This window comes from Apis florea, unplaced genomic scaffold (genome assembly GCF_048593485.1).
Source record: "Apis florea isolate Af1SG1 unplaced genomic scaffold, ASM4859348v1 contig_2274_pilon, whole genome shotgun sequence".
NCBI lineage: Eukaryota > Metazoa > Arthropoda > Insecta > Hymenoptera > Apidae > Apis > Apis florea.
This window is the reverse complement of record NW_028256550.1, coordinates 650,034-666,276: the sequence shown is the minus strand read 5'-3', so window position 1 is coordinate 666,276 and position 16,243 is coordinate 650,034. Positions and strand designations below refer to the sequence as shown.

General features: G+C 20.8%; 1 protein-coding gene across 1 annotated transcript in view; it reads right to left on the bottom strand.

Annotated features, from left to right (window-relative positions):
- Window positions 1-16,243, bottom strand: part of wge (BAH domain and coiled-coil containing protein winged eye) — a 311,213-nt gene that overhangs the window by 73,718 nt on the left and 221,252 nt on the right. The window contains exons 4-5 of the mRNA XM_086903106.1: window positions 13,653-13,934; window positions 10,517-10,882 (exon numbers count right to left, since the gene is read on the bottom strand). Of these exons, the coding sequence (XP_086759232.1) occupies window positions 10,517-10,882; window positions 13,653-13,934 (648 nt within the window). The remainder of the gene's footprint in view (window positions 1-10,516; window positions 10,883-13,652; window positions 13,935-16,243) is intronic.

Sequence of the window (16,243 nt, the reverse complement as noted above, 5' to 3'; positions counted from 1 at the left end):
TATAAAAAACCTAGTTATAGTTTGAATTTATTTATCAAAAAAGACGAAGTTATATGATCTATATTGTAATTAAGTAAAATATAGTAGTTTATGAATTTAATTTATCAACATAAGTTTAATTTTATCAAAGTATTTAATTTAGAAAATTTTTAGGAATTATTTTATGTTGATAAAACTTTAAGAAAGCTTTTTGATATTTTCAAAATATAGAAACTGAAATTGATATAGATGACGATACTAATGAAAATTAAATTAATAGAGAGGAAGTCGCTATGAATATTGAATTCAAAGTTTAGCATGTGGAACGATGATCAATTTATTAATACTTCGACAATTGCATTTTGGAAAATATCTTTTTATTAATCAATAGCTTTTATTAATTACTACGATAAATATACTACATATTTAGTTTTAAATTTAGTATATTAATAGCTATGTAACATAACTTTTTATGTAGTTAAAGATCTTATTATAAATCATTTATTTATTAGATATCCAAATTATCTAAAAAATTATTATTAATTTTGTGGAAAACTTTATAAAACTTAATTATTAGAAAATTAATGTTAATATTTAATATTAGAAAATGATTCAAGTTACTATTGATATTCTAAATTCTTTTTAATGAATTTTATTTATTGAAATTTATTTTTTAATGAAATTTATTTATACAACTATATGATTTATATAGAAGATATAAGAAGATATATATTTAAATATATTAAAATTCTCATATTTACAAATTCTAGACTTTGTTTTTACAATTATTAAAAGCTTATAATTTTATAGAATATATATTACTTTTTATTCGAGCAAAAATATAATTATATATATTCAATTATTTTTACACTAATTTAATTTCAATTACTTGTCTATAATATATTTAATATGTTTAATGCCAAATCGATATGTATAAAAAATATATATTTGAACATGACGAATATATGCGCATTGAATGTATTAAAGATTTATCATAAATTGTTATCTCTAGTGTTAATTATTATACTATTGAATAATATAAACAAAAAAAATAATTTTCTTCTATTTATTTAACTATTTATTTAAACTGAAAATTATTTATATACAGAATTTCTTACTAATAAATTTAACTTACAACAGCAAATGCTTTAGAAAATTACATGAAACTTAGTTATACAAGTTTGTCTATATGTTATATATTATATTTATATTATAAATTTAACATTAATTATTTTTGTTTAATATATAAAAATTTAATTATATCTTATTAAATAATAAAATGCTTTTCATAAACTAATCTTATTCATTGAATATTAGTTGTCTTTTCTCAATAGTTTAACTCTATACTAACAACATCATATATTTCAAAATTTGTATGATAGAATTGTCAAATTTTTTTGATAGAATAAAATCACTTTTTTTAAAATTAAATTCTTTCAATTTTTTTTTATTTTATTATACATATATATACATGATGTAAAATATATATACATAGTGTTTTATCTAAACATAATTAAATTTAAGGAAATAATATTATGAAAAAAAATTTTTTTTTTCATAATATAATTTCAAAAATTATACGCTATAAGAAATATATTATATAATATTAATAATTTTTCTATGAATTGATATATGGAGGTCATGTAAAAGTCAACTTTAATTTTTAAAATGAAATCATATAATTTTTATTGCACTAATCGATACAACTCGTTATTTCCTACAAGAAAGTGCTAATTATTTATGTCGAAAAAACCTTGATTTAACTTGAAGTTTATAAAACTACCAACTTGAAGTTTATGAAACTACCAACAACAAGGAAAACATGAATAGTAGAGTATTGCTTCGCGTGTTTCTTATCTTTTAAGATTTTTTGACTTAAAAATAGCTTAATATTTTTTTGTAAAAAATAATGAACTATATCGATTAGTGCAAAAATTATATGATTCCGTTTAAACAATTAAAATTGATATATATGACTTTTATGCATCTATTTATAAAAAAAAAATTATTAACATTGCGTAATATATCACTTTATATTAAATAACTTTTGTAAAAATACTTTTATCATAATATTTTTTCTATAAAAAATATTTCACTGAATTTAAATGAAACAAACATCCTAATATGATAGAATGTTTATGTATATTTTTTTAAAATACTGAATTATATATATATGTATATGTTATTATATATTATATATAATATTAAAATTTTATATTTAATTATTAAAAAATATATTAAATTTTACATTTACGTTTAAGAGAATTTATCTCAAAAAATATATTCAAATACGACGATTACGATTAAAATTTCAATTCAAAATTTCAAATTTATAATTCCTATAGAATTTATTCCTTTTTATTAAGTAGAATACATCGAAATTAATAAAGTCAATAATTATTTCTAAATAATTATCAAAAAATTGATTTTTGCAAGGATTTAAACTTCGAACCATAACTTACAAATTCTTATTCTTTAAATTCTTTAAATATAAGAATTCTACTTCTGTTATTTAAACATATAAGAAATTGACATGTAAGAAAAATGTCAATATAAATGCATGTGTGCTTTATATATCGAAAAATACATCCTGCAAAGAAATCATCTACAATACAGTCAGTTGCATAAGCGTAAAGCTTGAATTTATACTTTTGAATTTAGTTAAGTGACCAATCCTTGGATTTTATCTCGTTCTTGGTTTCCTATTTGTCACGAAACTTGAGAGAGTTTCTAGATTCTATTCCTTTTGATTTTTATGCGATGAAATTAGTTTAATTTTATAAAATCGTTTAATATAATGTTTTTTGATATTTATTTTGGCATTTGCGAAGTTTAGATACTTATAGTGTGATAATTTATCGAATTTTTTTCAATTTTTGATTATAATAACAAAATTTCTTATATAACGGATTAGTGATCCACGGATTAATGGTAAAGTTACAAAAAATTTTGAGATAAATAACACTGAAATAAGTTGAACATATTAAACCAAAAAGAAATATTGTAAGCACGTCAATATAAAATATTCAAAATATTTCCTCAAAATATTTCTGATTTTGCGGAATCTTAAAGATCCTTTTAGTATAATAGTATAAATTCATTTAATCACTAATAATTTATATTTAAATTCAGTTGAAAAATTTTTGAATTTGATTTATTTTTTTAAGTTAATCAAAAAACGCAAAAATTTTTTTCTTCAATTCATTTTTGTCATCTTCTACTTCTACACACTAATGTATATTTTAAAGATAATTTGTATATTTATTATTTATGTATTTATCTTTATATTTTTTTAAAAATAATATTATATATTATATATTATATATTTAATATTTAAAAATAATATTTTTCTTTGAAATTATTATTTATTGTTCGATATTATTTTTTTTTGATTTAATATTTGTTTGTTTGATTTTTAATTATTTCTAGAAATATAATTAAATATAATAATAATAATGAATTTCAATTGCACGTATATATAATATAATATAATATATCCACAATTCTAAATATAAAATTTTAGATTATATTTTTATTACTATTTTTATTATTCTTATTATTCTTGTCCAGATATGTATTATAAATATATTTTAAATATTTTTCAAGATTTAAAAAAAAAATCATTTAAACTAAATATTAACAAAATACTCTGACAAATGTGAAAGTCAAAAAATATTTACGATGAAAAATGAATTACTTGTACGTGATTAATCTTTTACTGAAGTTTTCATTCTCTCATTCATCCATCATTTATACGAATTTCTTTTTTTCTATTCTTTTTCATTGAAAAATTTTCTTTAAAAATTTTAATAATATTTAAAAATATTTATAATAGAATATTTCATAATAAATATTATTTATAAATATTTAAAAGATATATTTAAATAATTTTTTCAAATTTTTTTTGTTAAAAGTTTTTAAAATTTAATTAACAAACACGTTATACAATTAAAAAATTATAGTTTTTATTTATATAAACAAAATGTTATTAAATTAGATAATGTGATTAACAATAAAATTTAAATATCTATAAATTAGTAGTTTTTAATATTTTCGAAGTTAGAAAACATTTTTGATTATAAGAAAAATTTATAAATTTATCAAAAGCGTTAAAAATTTCAAGCTTTCATTATAAGATTATTATTATTAGAAATTATTATAATTATTATTATTATTTATTAGAAATTTTTAACTAAATAGTCTAACATTTGTTTCAAAAATTAAAACACATTAATTAAGAATAATTATTATTCTAAATTTCTATTCTTAAATTCTAATTCATCAGTTTAAATTCGCAATTTTATCAATATAAAAATATTATTTTATATTATAAAAAAATTGTAAAATTTAAAATATACAATTTTTCAAAATCTAAAAATTAGATTAATCAATTAATTATTATTATTATTTTATTAAAAATTTTATATATAACAATAATTTAATTAATGTTAATAATTAAATAAAAATAATTGTTATATATGTTATACTTTTAAATATTTTAGATTTTTAAATATGAATTTATATATTTAAGAATAAATATATTTCGATATTATCTATGATGATTTTATTTCCTATATTTTTTAATCCAGTAGTAAGTTTTCTTTTTATAATGCCTGCCCTTATCGAGGTTACATAGAGTTCCGCTTTTTCTAATCCATTTATATTCTTTACATTCTTCTCAGGACGATTAACTTTTATCCCGGAAATGAAGCATTAAGATCACTGTCTGTAATTAACGCTGCCATCAAAGAAGCCCTTCGAAAAAAGAACGTACTAACTTACCCTTCGTCAATAATGCAGATGCAAGAAGACCTCGAGCGAGGTCAGCAATCGAATCTTCGATTTTTCGAGGCTTTGATGCATTTATACGTATTTTGAAGTCTATCAATTTCGTTAATCGATGAAAGAAAGGCATAAAAACTTTTAAGAAATCGTTATTTTATGCTAGAGACAAATTATTGAAATTGAATGTGAAAAAGAATTATCGAATATCATTTTTTTATAAATACTTTTAGAATTCTACGTTGAATGAACTAGAAAGAATATGTTGCTTAAAGAACTATATGCTAATACGTTCATTATATTGTAGTAAAAACATCAGCAGACAATAAATAATAAACAAATGTTTCAGCATTAGATTTCCATAAATTGTAGATAATTATATAGGTTATTTTAATATATAAATACAATTACTATCTTTCGAACTCTTCGTCATTCGAAAAATATTTTAAATGGATAATTAAATTGCTTTGTTTTGAAAGAAATGTAATTCAATATAGTTTTTTTTAAAGAGTGGATTTAATGAAATATAAAGATTAAATTTGTTTTCTTTTAAAAATTCAAATAAAAAGGTCATTTTCTAGAGAAAAAATTATTAAAAATATCTATGACAAAAAATCACTAAGAAAATATTTTAACTTAAATTTATCAATTTTTTAAATTTAATTATAAAACATATATATAAACAATAATATACAAAAATAAAAAAAAGATCTTGTCTATATTTTATTCATCTTTTTTTTTATTTCATCTTTTATGTTATATATTATGTTATATATATATATATTATGTATATTAAAAAAAATTAAAGTTGCAATATTTCTTAAACTAATAATATTTTGTTATAAATGATTTAATAGATTTTTTTATAGAATGCAATTGCATCGATTGATGTATTAAAAAGTAGAATTCCAATAATCTGGAATGCTGAGGAATTCCGCAATAACAAATATATTGGATTATTGGATTATATCTTTTATACGATAGAAAGAAAAAAAAATAATATGAAAAAAGACCATGTTTAGATGATATAAAAAAATTATTTGTTAATTGAAAATAAAAAGATATATATGATATAAAATATAGTAAATAGTAGTAAAAGTATCTATTTTATATATAATGAATTATTTTTTTAAAGAATAAAAATTACGAAAAAAATATTTTATAAAAAGTTGTTGTAAGGAAATATATCATATAATGTTAATAATTTTTTTGTAAATAGATGCGTTGAATATTAATTTTAATTTTAAAAAAAATGTTCATATATTTTTAAATATTACTCTAAAAACTGAAAAAAATAATCTTTGTATCAGTATTCTTCAACACATAATCGCTTAATTTAAATTTCCGTAATAGTTTTCTTGTGTAATGACAAACTTTTGACTGACCGAATATATAAAGTGTCAAATATATTCAAAGAATATCTCTAGAGAATCGATCTAAAAGTCAAAATAAATACAAAAATTGATATTAAAAAATGTTGCTTGAGACTTATTTATTAAATTATAAGCAATTAAATTTGCATTAGATGAAGCAAGCAAGATTCAAATGAAATGAAATCTTTATTTTTGTTACAATCTCGCTTTATCTCCACTTTACGTTATCTAATGCAAATTTAAATTGCTTTTAATTTAATAAATAAACTTTAACGAATATTTTTCTAGTAATTTTTGTTTGTATTTTTATTTCTAAAATCAATTCTCCACTTCAAATATGTTACACTTTGTATGCATAGAATAAAAAATCTAAATTAAATTTTATCTTTTAAATTCTTTTAATTTTTAAGAAAATTGAGATTTTACATATACAATCAAAAAATAATCAATAGACATAGTAAATAATAAACGAATTTCCAAATTTAATTTTTTTGAAAATATTTTATTTTACATTATTTGTTTATTCATGTAGAATATTCTCCATCAATAATTCAATTAAAAATTAATATATTTTACTTATATTCGAAAAATTTTCAATCATACTTTATTTGAAAACGAAATCTTAAACGAAAAAAATATTATTCTTTTTTTTTTCTATTTATTTTTATATATAGAATCACTTTCTGTTCGCTTGTACAATTATCACATATGTATAATATTTTTTACTAATTTGAAAATAGTTTCGTAAAAAACCGAAGTTCCGAAATTTATGATAACATTCGGAGTTTTCGATATAAAACCATATAGATGACAACTCTAAATATAGTTTTTATTATAATAATATATTCATACAATTCTCAAGGAATCATCCATTACATAAAACAAATTTGGCAAAATTACCGAATTGATCAAAAAATGTATTATCTAAATAAAAGTGTAGTATAATTGAGAAAATTATTTTTAAAAAATTTGTCGAATAAATGTGTCTTATAATGAAATTAAAAAACAAAATTTTAGAATAAATATAAAAAATTTTTATAATTATGAAAAAGATTTTCAGATGATTTTCTAATATTAGATCTGAAGAAATATGTGTATCATAAAACATTAACAAATATTATCAAAATCTCAAGTTATTACTTCTGTCAATTGAAAATTTTGAGAAAAGTAAAAATTTAATAAAATTTTTTAATTTTTATTCAATATAAATTTATAAATTTATTTGAAAATTTAATTTGAAATTGATTTTAATCTCAATGTAAGATATTAATTTCATTATTAATATTTTTATAATTGGTACATATTACATTGCTTTTTCTCAAATAAAAGATTAGGGAAAAAAACATGTTAAAATATAATGTCACATTGTATAAATATATAATAAAATCTTTTTTTTCCGATTCATCAATGAAAATAATTCTGTACATACAATGTCTTTTATAATAGAAAATTTATTTATGAAATCATATTTAAAGAAAAAAAATGTACATATTTTCTTATCTTCTAGATATGTATAACTCTTAGTGCATTTGTTTGACCAAGATACGCGAACAGCACGACAAATCTAGCCTTAAATTTGGCAACGAATAGTGTGTCATGATTTATGTTAATCTTTGTCTGCGGTTAGAACCGTTTCGATAGAATTACAGTGTAGCCAATCCTCTAGAATTAATTGGACAATGGCCTAGAATCAGATTCTGCCGCGTTTCTGAATATGTTAGATAGTCCAAAGTGAAATATATTGAGAATAAATCGAAAGTTTATCGATATTTCTGGAAATTTTATATTAAGAAAAATGTAAAAACTTTTAACATAAAATATGAATAATATTTACTACAGATTAAAGATTTAAAAAAATATTAATGTTTTTTTTTTTTTAAATATTTTGAATTTCTGACATATTAGAAACATAATTGAAAAGTTAATTTTTTAATTTTAATTTTTAATATTTTAATATTTTATAAAAAAAATTACTATTTTAAAAAAAATGTTAAGAATTATACTAAGACAATATCGATTTATTATCTTAAAAGGAAAGTTAAATTAAAAATTAAAAATATTAAACTATTTTGAATTATTTAAAAAAATAAAATTTCCATATACATAATTGGAATAAAGTAATAGTTTTTTATTTTTTGTAATTTTTTATCTTTTTTTATTAGTATAGACTAAATGTAAAATATGGAATTTTTAAAATAATGACTTTTCTTTTTTTCTTCGAAGTTTCATGTTCATTTTCATTATAATAATTTCATTTTTAATATTTATATATATATATTTTTTTTTTTTATTTAATAAACTTAACATCGCATCAACATCATAAATTATTAACAACTTACAAAAATTTAAGATCAAAAAAAGTTAACTTTAGATTTGGATACTGATTCTGTTAAATTTATGTTTATGAGATAAGAATTATCTCATTTTGAACACCTTTTTTTTTTAAATATAATTATACAAATAAAAAAAAATAAGATAAGAAACTAATGAAAAAAAAAATTACAATTTTATTACGTATTTTATTATGTATACATAAAATTTATTTTTTGAAATAAATCAAAAATAAATGGATCAAAATATAGTACATATAATTTTTGATTAAAAATAAGCAAATATATTTGTAAAATTCTTTCTGAAACATAATATATATAATCTAATCTTAAGCTAATTTTAAAATTTCATTTCTTAAATGCATTTCTCTCTATCGATCCAAATTCAACCCGATTTATCTGTCTTTCTATCATCTCAAACATTTAGATGAAAACTAAATCAAATTCGTGTAAATCAAGAACTATATTGGATATTCGTTGTCCAAGAAATATTGTATCAACGAAAATCGATATTTCACAATTTCTAAAGCAACCTTTGATTGGCGGTTAAGCTAATCTAGAAACCAATGATTTCATCTTTCGTAACAAACTATCCGACATCAATTCCAATAAAGAAACGAAAAATGACTAGAGTCTGAAACAGGTCCTGTCCCACTGGATTCTTTTAACCAATCCACTTTCGAATTTCTTTGAACTTATGAGAAATCACTTCGAACTATTTGATGTCCTATCATAAATCTAGGTTGAAATGTTAAATGATAGAATATAATTGAGAATTGGACTTTTGTTTCACTGGAATAATATACATATTTAGCAATAGAAATTGCTCATTGTATGCTAATAATCAAGTTCAAAGTCTGAAGTCACATAAATATTTTGATATATTATACGAAGTTCTGTCTTTAGAATTCAAATAAATTTTAATACTAAATCTGGAATCGAAAGCTAGAAATGATTAGCTTCAAAATTTCTCTTTAAAATTATAAAATCATTCTTTTTGCTGAGTTATAAGATAATTCATAATTTATTTATCTCATGGATTAGATTTTAACTATTCGATATTATTTCGAACTTTAAAATTATTTTCATAAGAATTAATATAATTTTTATTAATTGGACCTAAGAAGATAAAATCTTGTTATAAACAGAATTACGTATGTTCTTTTCATTTAAATTATCCATAGCCTATTGTATTCATTGTTAAAAAATTTCATTTTGGAAAAATTAAGAAAAATTTTCGCACACAGAGATTTGAAAGAAATATTGCAAATAAAAAGGAAATCATCTTGATTTTCATGATCATGTAAGTATATATATATATTCATTCCATCTGAATCGAAATATTATTCTAAAATATAAAAAATATATTCATATATTGGAGATATTAGACAAATACAAAACAAAACAAATACAAAAATTATATAAAAATGTCGATTTATTTATTAACTCATTTTTAAATCAACATTAAAATGTTTAGATTTATTTATTTAACGATAAAAGTTGCTATTTAAATTAAATGTCAGATAAAACAAGATAATAATAAAGTGCGACAATATAACAAAAATCGAACGATCTCATTGCATTCGCCTTTTCCTATCTTATTTCATTGATTTGATCCTATATGATTTCTAAGATAACTTTAAGATATTAAAAATTTTAATATCAAATCAAGTTTATTTTGTAGGCGTCATATAGCAATAAAATAATAAACATAATAAGCAACAATATTTTATATGTGATCATAAAAATCCAGATTGCTGACATATCTTAGGAGATCAAATTCTAATTTAATTGCTTCCGCTTTTTCTCACTACTATATTATCCTCACTACTACTTATATTATTATTCAAGTTCTTGCTTCTTCTTGTTTGTTCCTCTTTGGTTATATCATCGTATTTATTTACAATGAATGAAACAAAAGAATTAGCTCGCATTTTTATATAAGGAATTGAAAAGAATTCAGCTTACAGCTAGAGTTTAATAAACGCAAATAATGAAAAGGAAAGAAAAATAAAGAAAAAGAAGAAAATATTGGCTAAGTGTGCAACATACCGTTGCTGTTTCTGCAAACACAGGGCTGTCTGGTTGATTTGTTCTCCAGTTTCACCGGCTGACCTTGACTCGGTAGGAAGGCCTCCCGTTTCTTGCTGGTGGCCTGGACGACCTGGTTGCCGGTTTGGCCTCCCTGTACTACCATTGTGCTCGTGGTCGAGCTCGTAGGGCACGAAGTGCCATTCACGGTGACCGAACATCCGGTAGTCGAACCTGTCGGCGACTGATATTCCTGAAGCAATACTCCTGTCGTCGGTACCACGTTGCCTGTCGAATTCGGTGATGAGAAGCTGTTGATCGTCAGCGTGGGCGCATTCCCGGTTACCAAGGACAGTTGAGGGGAGAAGGTGTTCTGATGCAAGCCTCCTAGCGTGAAACGTTATGATATCAATAGAGTGGTGATCTTAGCTTATAACGGTAAACTATATATTAAATTCAGAGATTGGATGGTTAAAAAATCAAATCTTGTTGGATTAGTTTAACATGCTTTTTCGAATACAGTAAACTATACATTGAATTTAAAAATTGGATGGTTAAAAAATTAAATCTTGTTGGATTAGCTTAACATGTTTTTTCGGGCATAGAAAATTATACATTGAATTCAGAGATTGGATTGGTTAAAAAATCAAATCTTATTTGGATTAGCTTAACATGCTTTTTCTAATATTTATCGTCATAGTTTTTATGAATTGTTGGATTACCATTCGGATTTTATCATTTAAATTATTCAATTAAATCTAGACAATTCATAAGATACATAAGTATACACTTGTTGTGATAATTAATAATTAAATTATTAAAATACAGAGATTATAGGAAATTATATTAAAATATAGATTATAGAAAAGATAGAAATTATAATTTTTTTCCTTATTATAAAAATTAGAGATATTTAAGATATCTCAAATTAGAAATAATTTTAAATTATCACAAATTATTCACTATTATTTTCTTAAAATAAAAATTATGGTATTATATTTATTAATTATGGAATGGATTAATCTCTAATTAGTTAATATATATATTCTTAAAAGATTTAAATTATTGATATAGAAAGTAATCTTGAAGGATTTTTTAAGATAAATAAATTTCTTTGTGAGTTAGTATATTAGTATGTATTATGTATTACTTTTGCGATTCATTATATAAAATTATCTTTTGTTTGATTGTATTAATTAACAGATATCCTGCATTTTCATAAATTTAATTATTAATAATAAATTACGATAAATTCAAAAATTCGAAAAGATTTCCGAAAGCAAGCATAATTAAGAATCAAAGAAACATAGGAATATATATAAATTCTAAAGCCTTAAAATTTCTTAAATCCTTTTTTCATATCTAAGAATGTAAGATATTTGAAGTTTGATATGTCAGTATAAGTACAATCTTAAAGTATTCGATAAAACGTTGAATAACTCGTGTCAACTTTTGCTGATCGAAGATTATTCTAGCATTTATGTGGAATTAGTCGACAATTGAGTGTCGATTAAATTCTTTTCGAACTTGAATGCGTACTTTTTCATTTCACCGTTTATCCAATCAATAAAATTAAACGAGAAAAATTTCACAGCTTTGTTAACATTTCGATATGTTATATCATATTTAAATAAATCGAATAGAGTTTTTCCATTTCTTCTGATGATTTCGATCTACTATTTATAGATTGATGTCTTTTTAAAGTAACATCACATATTACTAATAGCTGATTTATTAATAAAATTTATTTAAAATTTAGATCTTATATATATTAAAGCCTCTTTGATATTTTTAAAATAGTTATAAAAACTTATAATGTTCAAAATCAAACAATTTTATTTTAAATTTTGTAATAATATAACATTAAAGAAAATGAACGTTTAATATCTTTGAATTAAATATCGATCCAATTCTTTTAATTAAAGTTCATTTCAAGTTAATAATTATAGAAAACAGATATATAGAATATTTCAGACGAAACAAACTTCTTAAATATATCTTTCCTTCGTTTTTATTCGTTCGTTGATATAAAAAAAATTTGTGACACAATGTTAATAGTTTCATAATCTAGAAAAAAAATTTTTTTGTTAAATCATTTTTTCTTAGTTTTTTCAAAGTCATTTTTTTTTTTTTTGCATTTTGTAGCGGATAAAAAAATATATTTAAAGAGAAAGAGAAAGAATGAGAGTGTTATAATACTACTTGTATCAAAAAATGTATCCTTATTAATGAACATCATTTTGAACACATAATAACAATAGATTCGAATGTTATTTTAGTAATTTCATTCAAAAACATTATTTTCAATATCATTTGAAGATAATTTCATATTTTTTATATCATAGAAAACGAAAGAGCTATTTAAGTGATTTGTTTCGCCAGGATTCCATTCGAAACTTTATAACTTCTACTTAAATTTTCTTCATTAAATTTTAAAATGTTCTTCTTTTTTAAAATTCAGAAATGTCATGAATTGTCATCTAAAAATTTTAATTCAACTTGAAAATGAAAAAGAAAGAAAAGAAATCACATTAATAAAACTTCATATTAACAACAAAATATTTATATAGAAAACTTGAAGTAAAAAGGAAAAAATAAAAAAAAAGTATTTTTTAAAATAATAATAGTTTATACTATTCTTATTATAATTTTAACTAATTTAAATTATTTTTATTATCATATTATATACTTTTATTATAAGTTAATAGAAAATTAATAATATAACGAGAAGTTGTTCTATTAATCCGGAGATATTTCTAGTAAAACCGGACTCCGGATTGATTTTAAAGCCGTATTAAAAGTTTCTATGCGAAAATCAGACAGATGCAATCCTAATTACAGGCAAAAGCGTTAAACTGTTAATAAAAATAAAATTTTGAATTTTAATAGAAAAATATTAAAGATATATTTTATCCAAATAATACAAAATAATTATAAGAAAAAAATATATATAAAAATCTTGATTCTAAATTTCCAAATCTTCTCAATACGAAATCTTTATTTATAAATTTCAATTTAACAAATTTTAATCCTACAGTTTTCTAAAATAATACGTTATCTCACTTGTACAATTTTTTTAAAATCATTCTAATTTTTTTAATCCAATTCCAATAAAAAAAAAATATTCTTATTTCCTAATCGGACAAAAAACACTCACCATGATGAAGATGATGAAGACCGGTCAGATTAAGAGTGTGCTGGGTGTGCTGCGTGTGTTGGGTGTGTTGGGCGTGATGCAAACTTCCTACGTTCACACCAACACCTTGAAGGCTGAGCGCCTGTTGACCCGGAGGAGCCAAACTAGCCAAATTCTTGGCTAGCAGCTCGAGCTGCGTCACGGGGACAGGACTGTACGGTGACCCAGGAGGTGGCGTGGGAGCACCCCAAGTGTAGCCACCTACCCCGACCCCAACAGCCGCGGAAAACACGCTCTCTGAAACTACAGAATCCAGCGATTAATCGATCTGCTACTCCAATTCCAAACCTTCTCTAATAGGAACGGGGGCACTTTCAGAGTCACAATAGCCAGTTTGATCCAAGTCAATTATTTGCCCGTAACGATTGTACCTAGAATATGCACAAATTGCGAATTGTTCCTCGGCAACGATGAAAAATCTGTAGTTATTTTCGTGGACAATTTATATATTGAATTTTTTTTTCGAAAAATAATCGACATTGTAATGAAAGCGAAAATTTAAAAATATTTAAAAATATTTGCATTTTGTTTATGTGATCCTATTTGAATTTTAGAATTAGAATAGAGTGGAAATAAGATAGAAGCAATAAAATTAATGAAATACAATACTCTTGTAAATTAAGTAAATACAGTTTAATAGTAAATATTATAATTTTAATTCATATAATATTTGACTTAATAATAATAAAAATTAAAAACATATCTATTATATAAGAGTTATTAATCATTTTTAAGAATTAAATAAATATAAAATTTATGAAATAAACAAAAATATAAAAAAACATAAGTCATAAGTATACAATAGATATATGCATAATATAATTGAAAATGATAATGATAAATACCGATTTTGTGTTAATTAATTAATTTAATTAATAATATATTCATATAGCGTATTCGTTATATATCCATTTTTGATATTATTTAAATTTATCTAAATTATAAATATTAAAATATATTATAAATATTAAATTATAAAAAATTTTTACGCAATATATTAGAATATAAATTTCTTTCTTATTTAGGTATATTTAAGCATAATTTATTTAAATATAATTTTATTATTGAAATTTAAATAATAACTCAGATTAAATCTCAAGATTTATCTTGTAATTTGATATCGATCACGAAATTTTATAAATTATATTTAATAATACAATTTTCGAAAGTACGAGACAATTTTTTTAAGGATAGTTTATATTTATTATTTACATTTACTTAAATTCATATAATAACAGTAATTGAAAATATAAATGTTTTATTATATATTTTATATGTCTTATATAGTGATGGATGATTTTTTTCGCAATATCAATTATTATATTAGATAAAAAAAAATGGCATTGTAAGAATAAATCGTTCTGTCAAAAGAAACGATGTTTATTTGATCATTTTGAATCTTTAAATTCAATCTTGATCAAAATATTTTCATAACATGGAAGGAATTAATAATTAATATTCATATATTTGCAATTTATTTCGATTATTATTTTAAAATACTATTATTATTATGTATTATTATTTTTACTATTTTTTTTTACTAATGTAATATTTTTATTCTATATTCTTGTTTTTTTAAGTTTATATTAATAAATATAACATAATATATATTTTGGATTCAATTATTTTTTATTTTTTTAAATTCTTTTCAATATGTATTCATTAAATATTCATTAAATATAAGATTAAATATTGATTCGAATAATTTCGATATTATTTACTAATACAGTGGTATCGATAGCTTGATATTAAGCATATATCGATTCCAAATCTTTAGTCTTTAATACATTATGAATTTTCAATTTAACATTCAAATAATTTTGTATTTAACATACAAAAAATCATAAGACAAATTGGTATCACATCAGTCAGTCTTACATCCGATTATTATAACTGCTTAATCTAAATTAATTTCTAAGTTTAAACAAAAGTACAATATTTTATTAATATAAAATACCATCCTAATAAGACGAAATTGTTTGAAATTGTTTATTTTATTATAATTAGAAACGGATATAATTTTTTCATAAATCCAATACATATATTACAAATTAATTAATTATGAAATATCGATCAAAATAGATAAAAAATTTAGAAAAGAATTTATATTTTTTGATTACAAAATTTTTAACTAAAATTTTCTAAATAAAGTTAAATAAAATTAAATTTTTAAAAAAGATATAATTCATTACGTTAATAAAAAAGATTTAATTGTAAGTAATATTATTAACAGATACATATTATTTTCCAAATATTAAAACATTGATATTGTTTTAGAATGTTATTTTTTTTTTAAATAAATTTAAATCAAATACATATTCATCCATATAAATGCATTTTCAATTATTTTCTGATTATTTTAATTAATTTCCATTCTTTAAAAGAACAATAGAAATTTCCAGTTAATTGTAAATCACTCAAATTAAATCATTACGTATTCAAATTAATTCATAAATAACAACGTTAAATCAATATCGCTTAATTCACCGCATCAACACAAAAAGACAGCCAATGAAAGGTACTTGCCGCTAACTTTTAAAATCATCAATGAA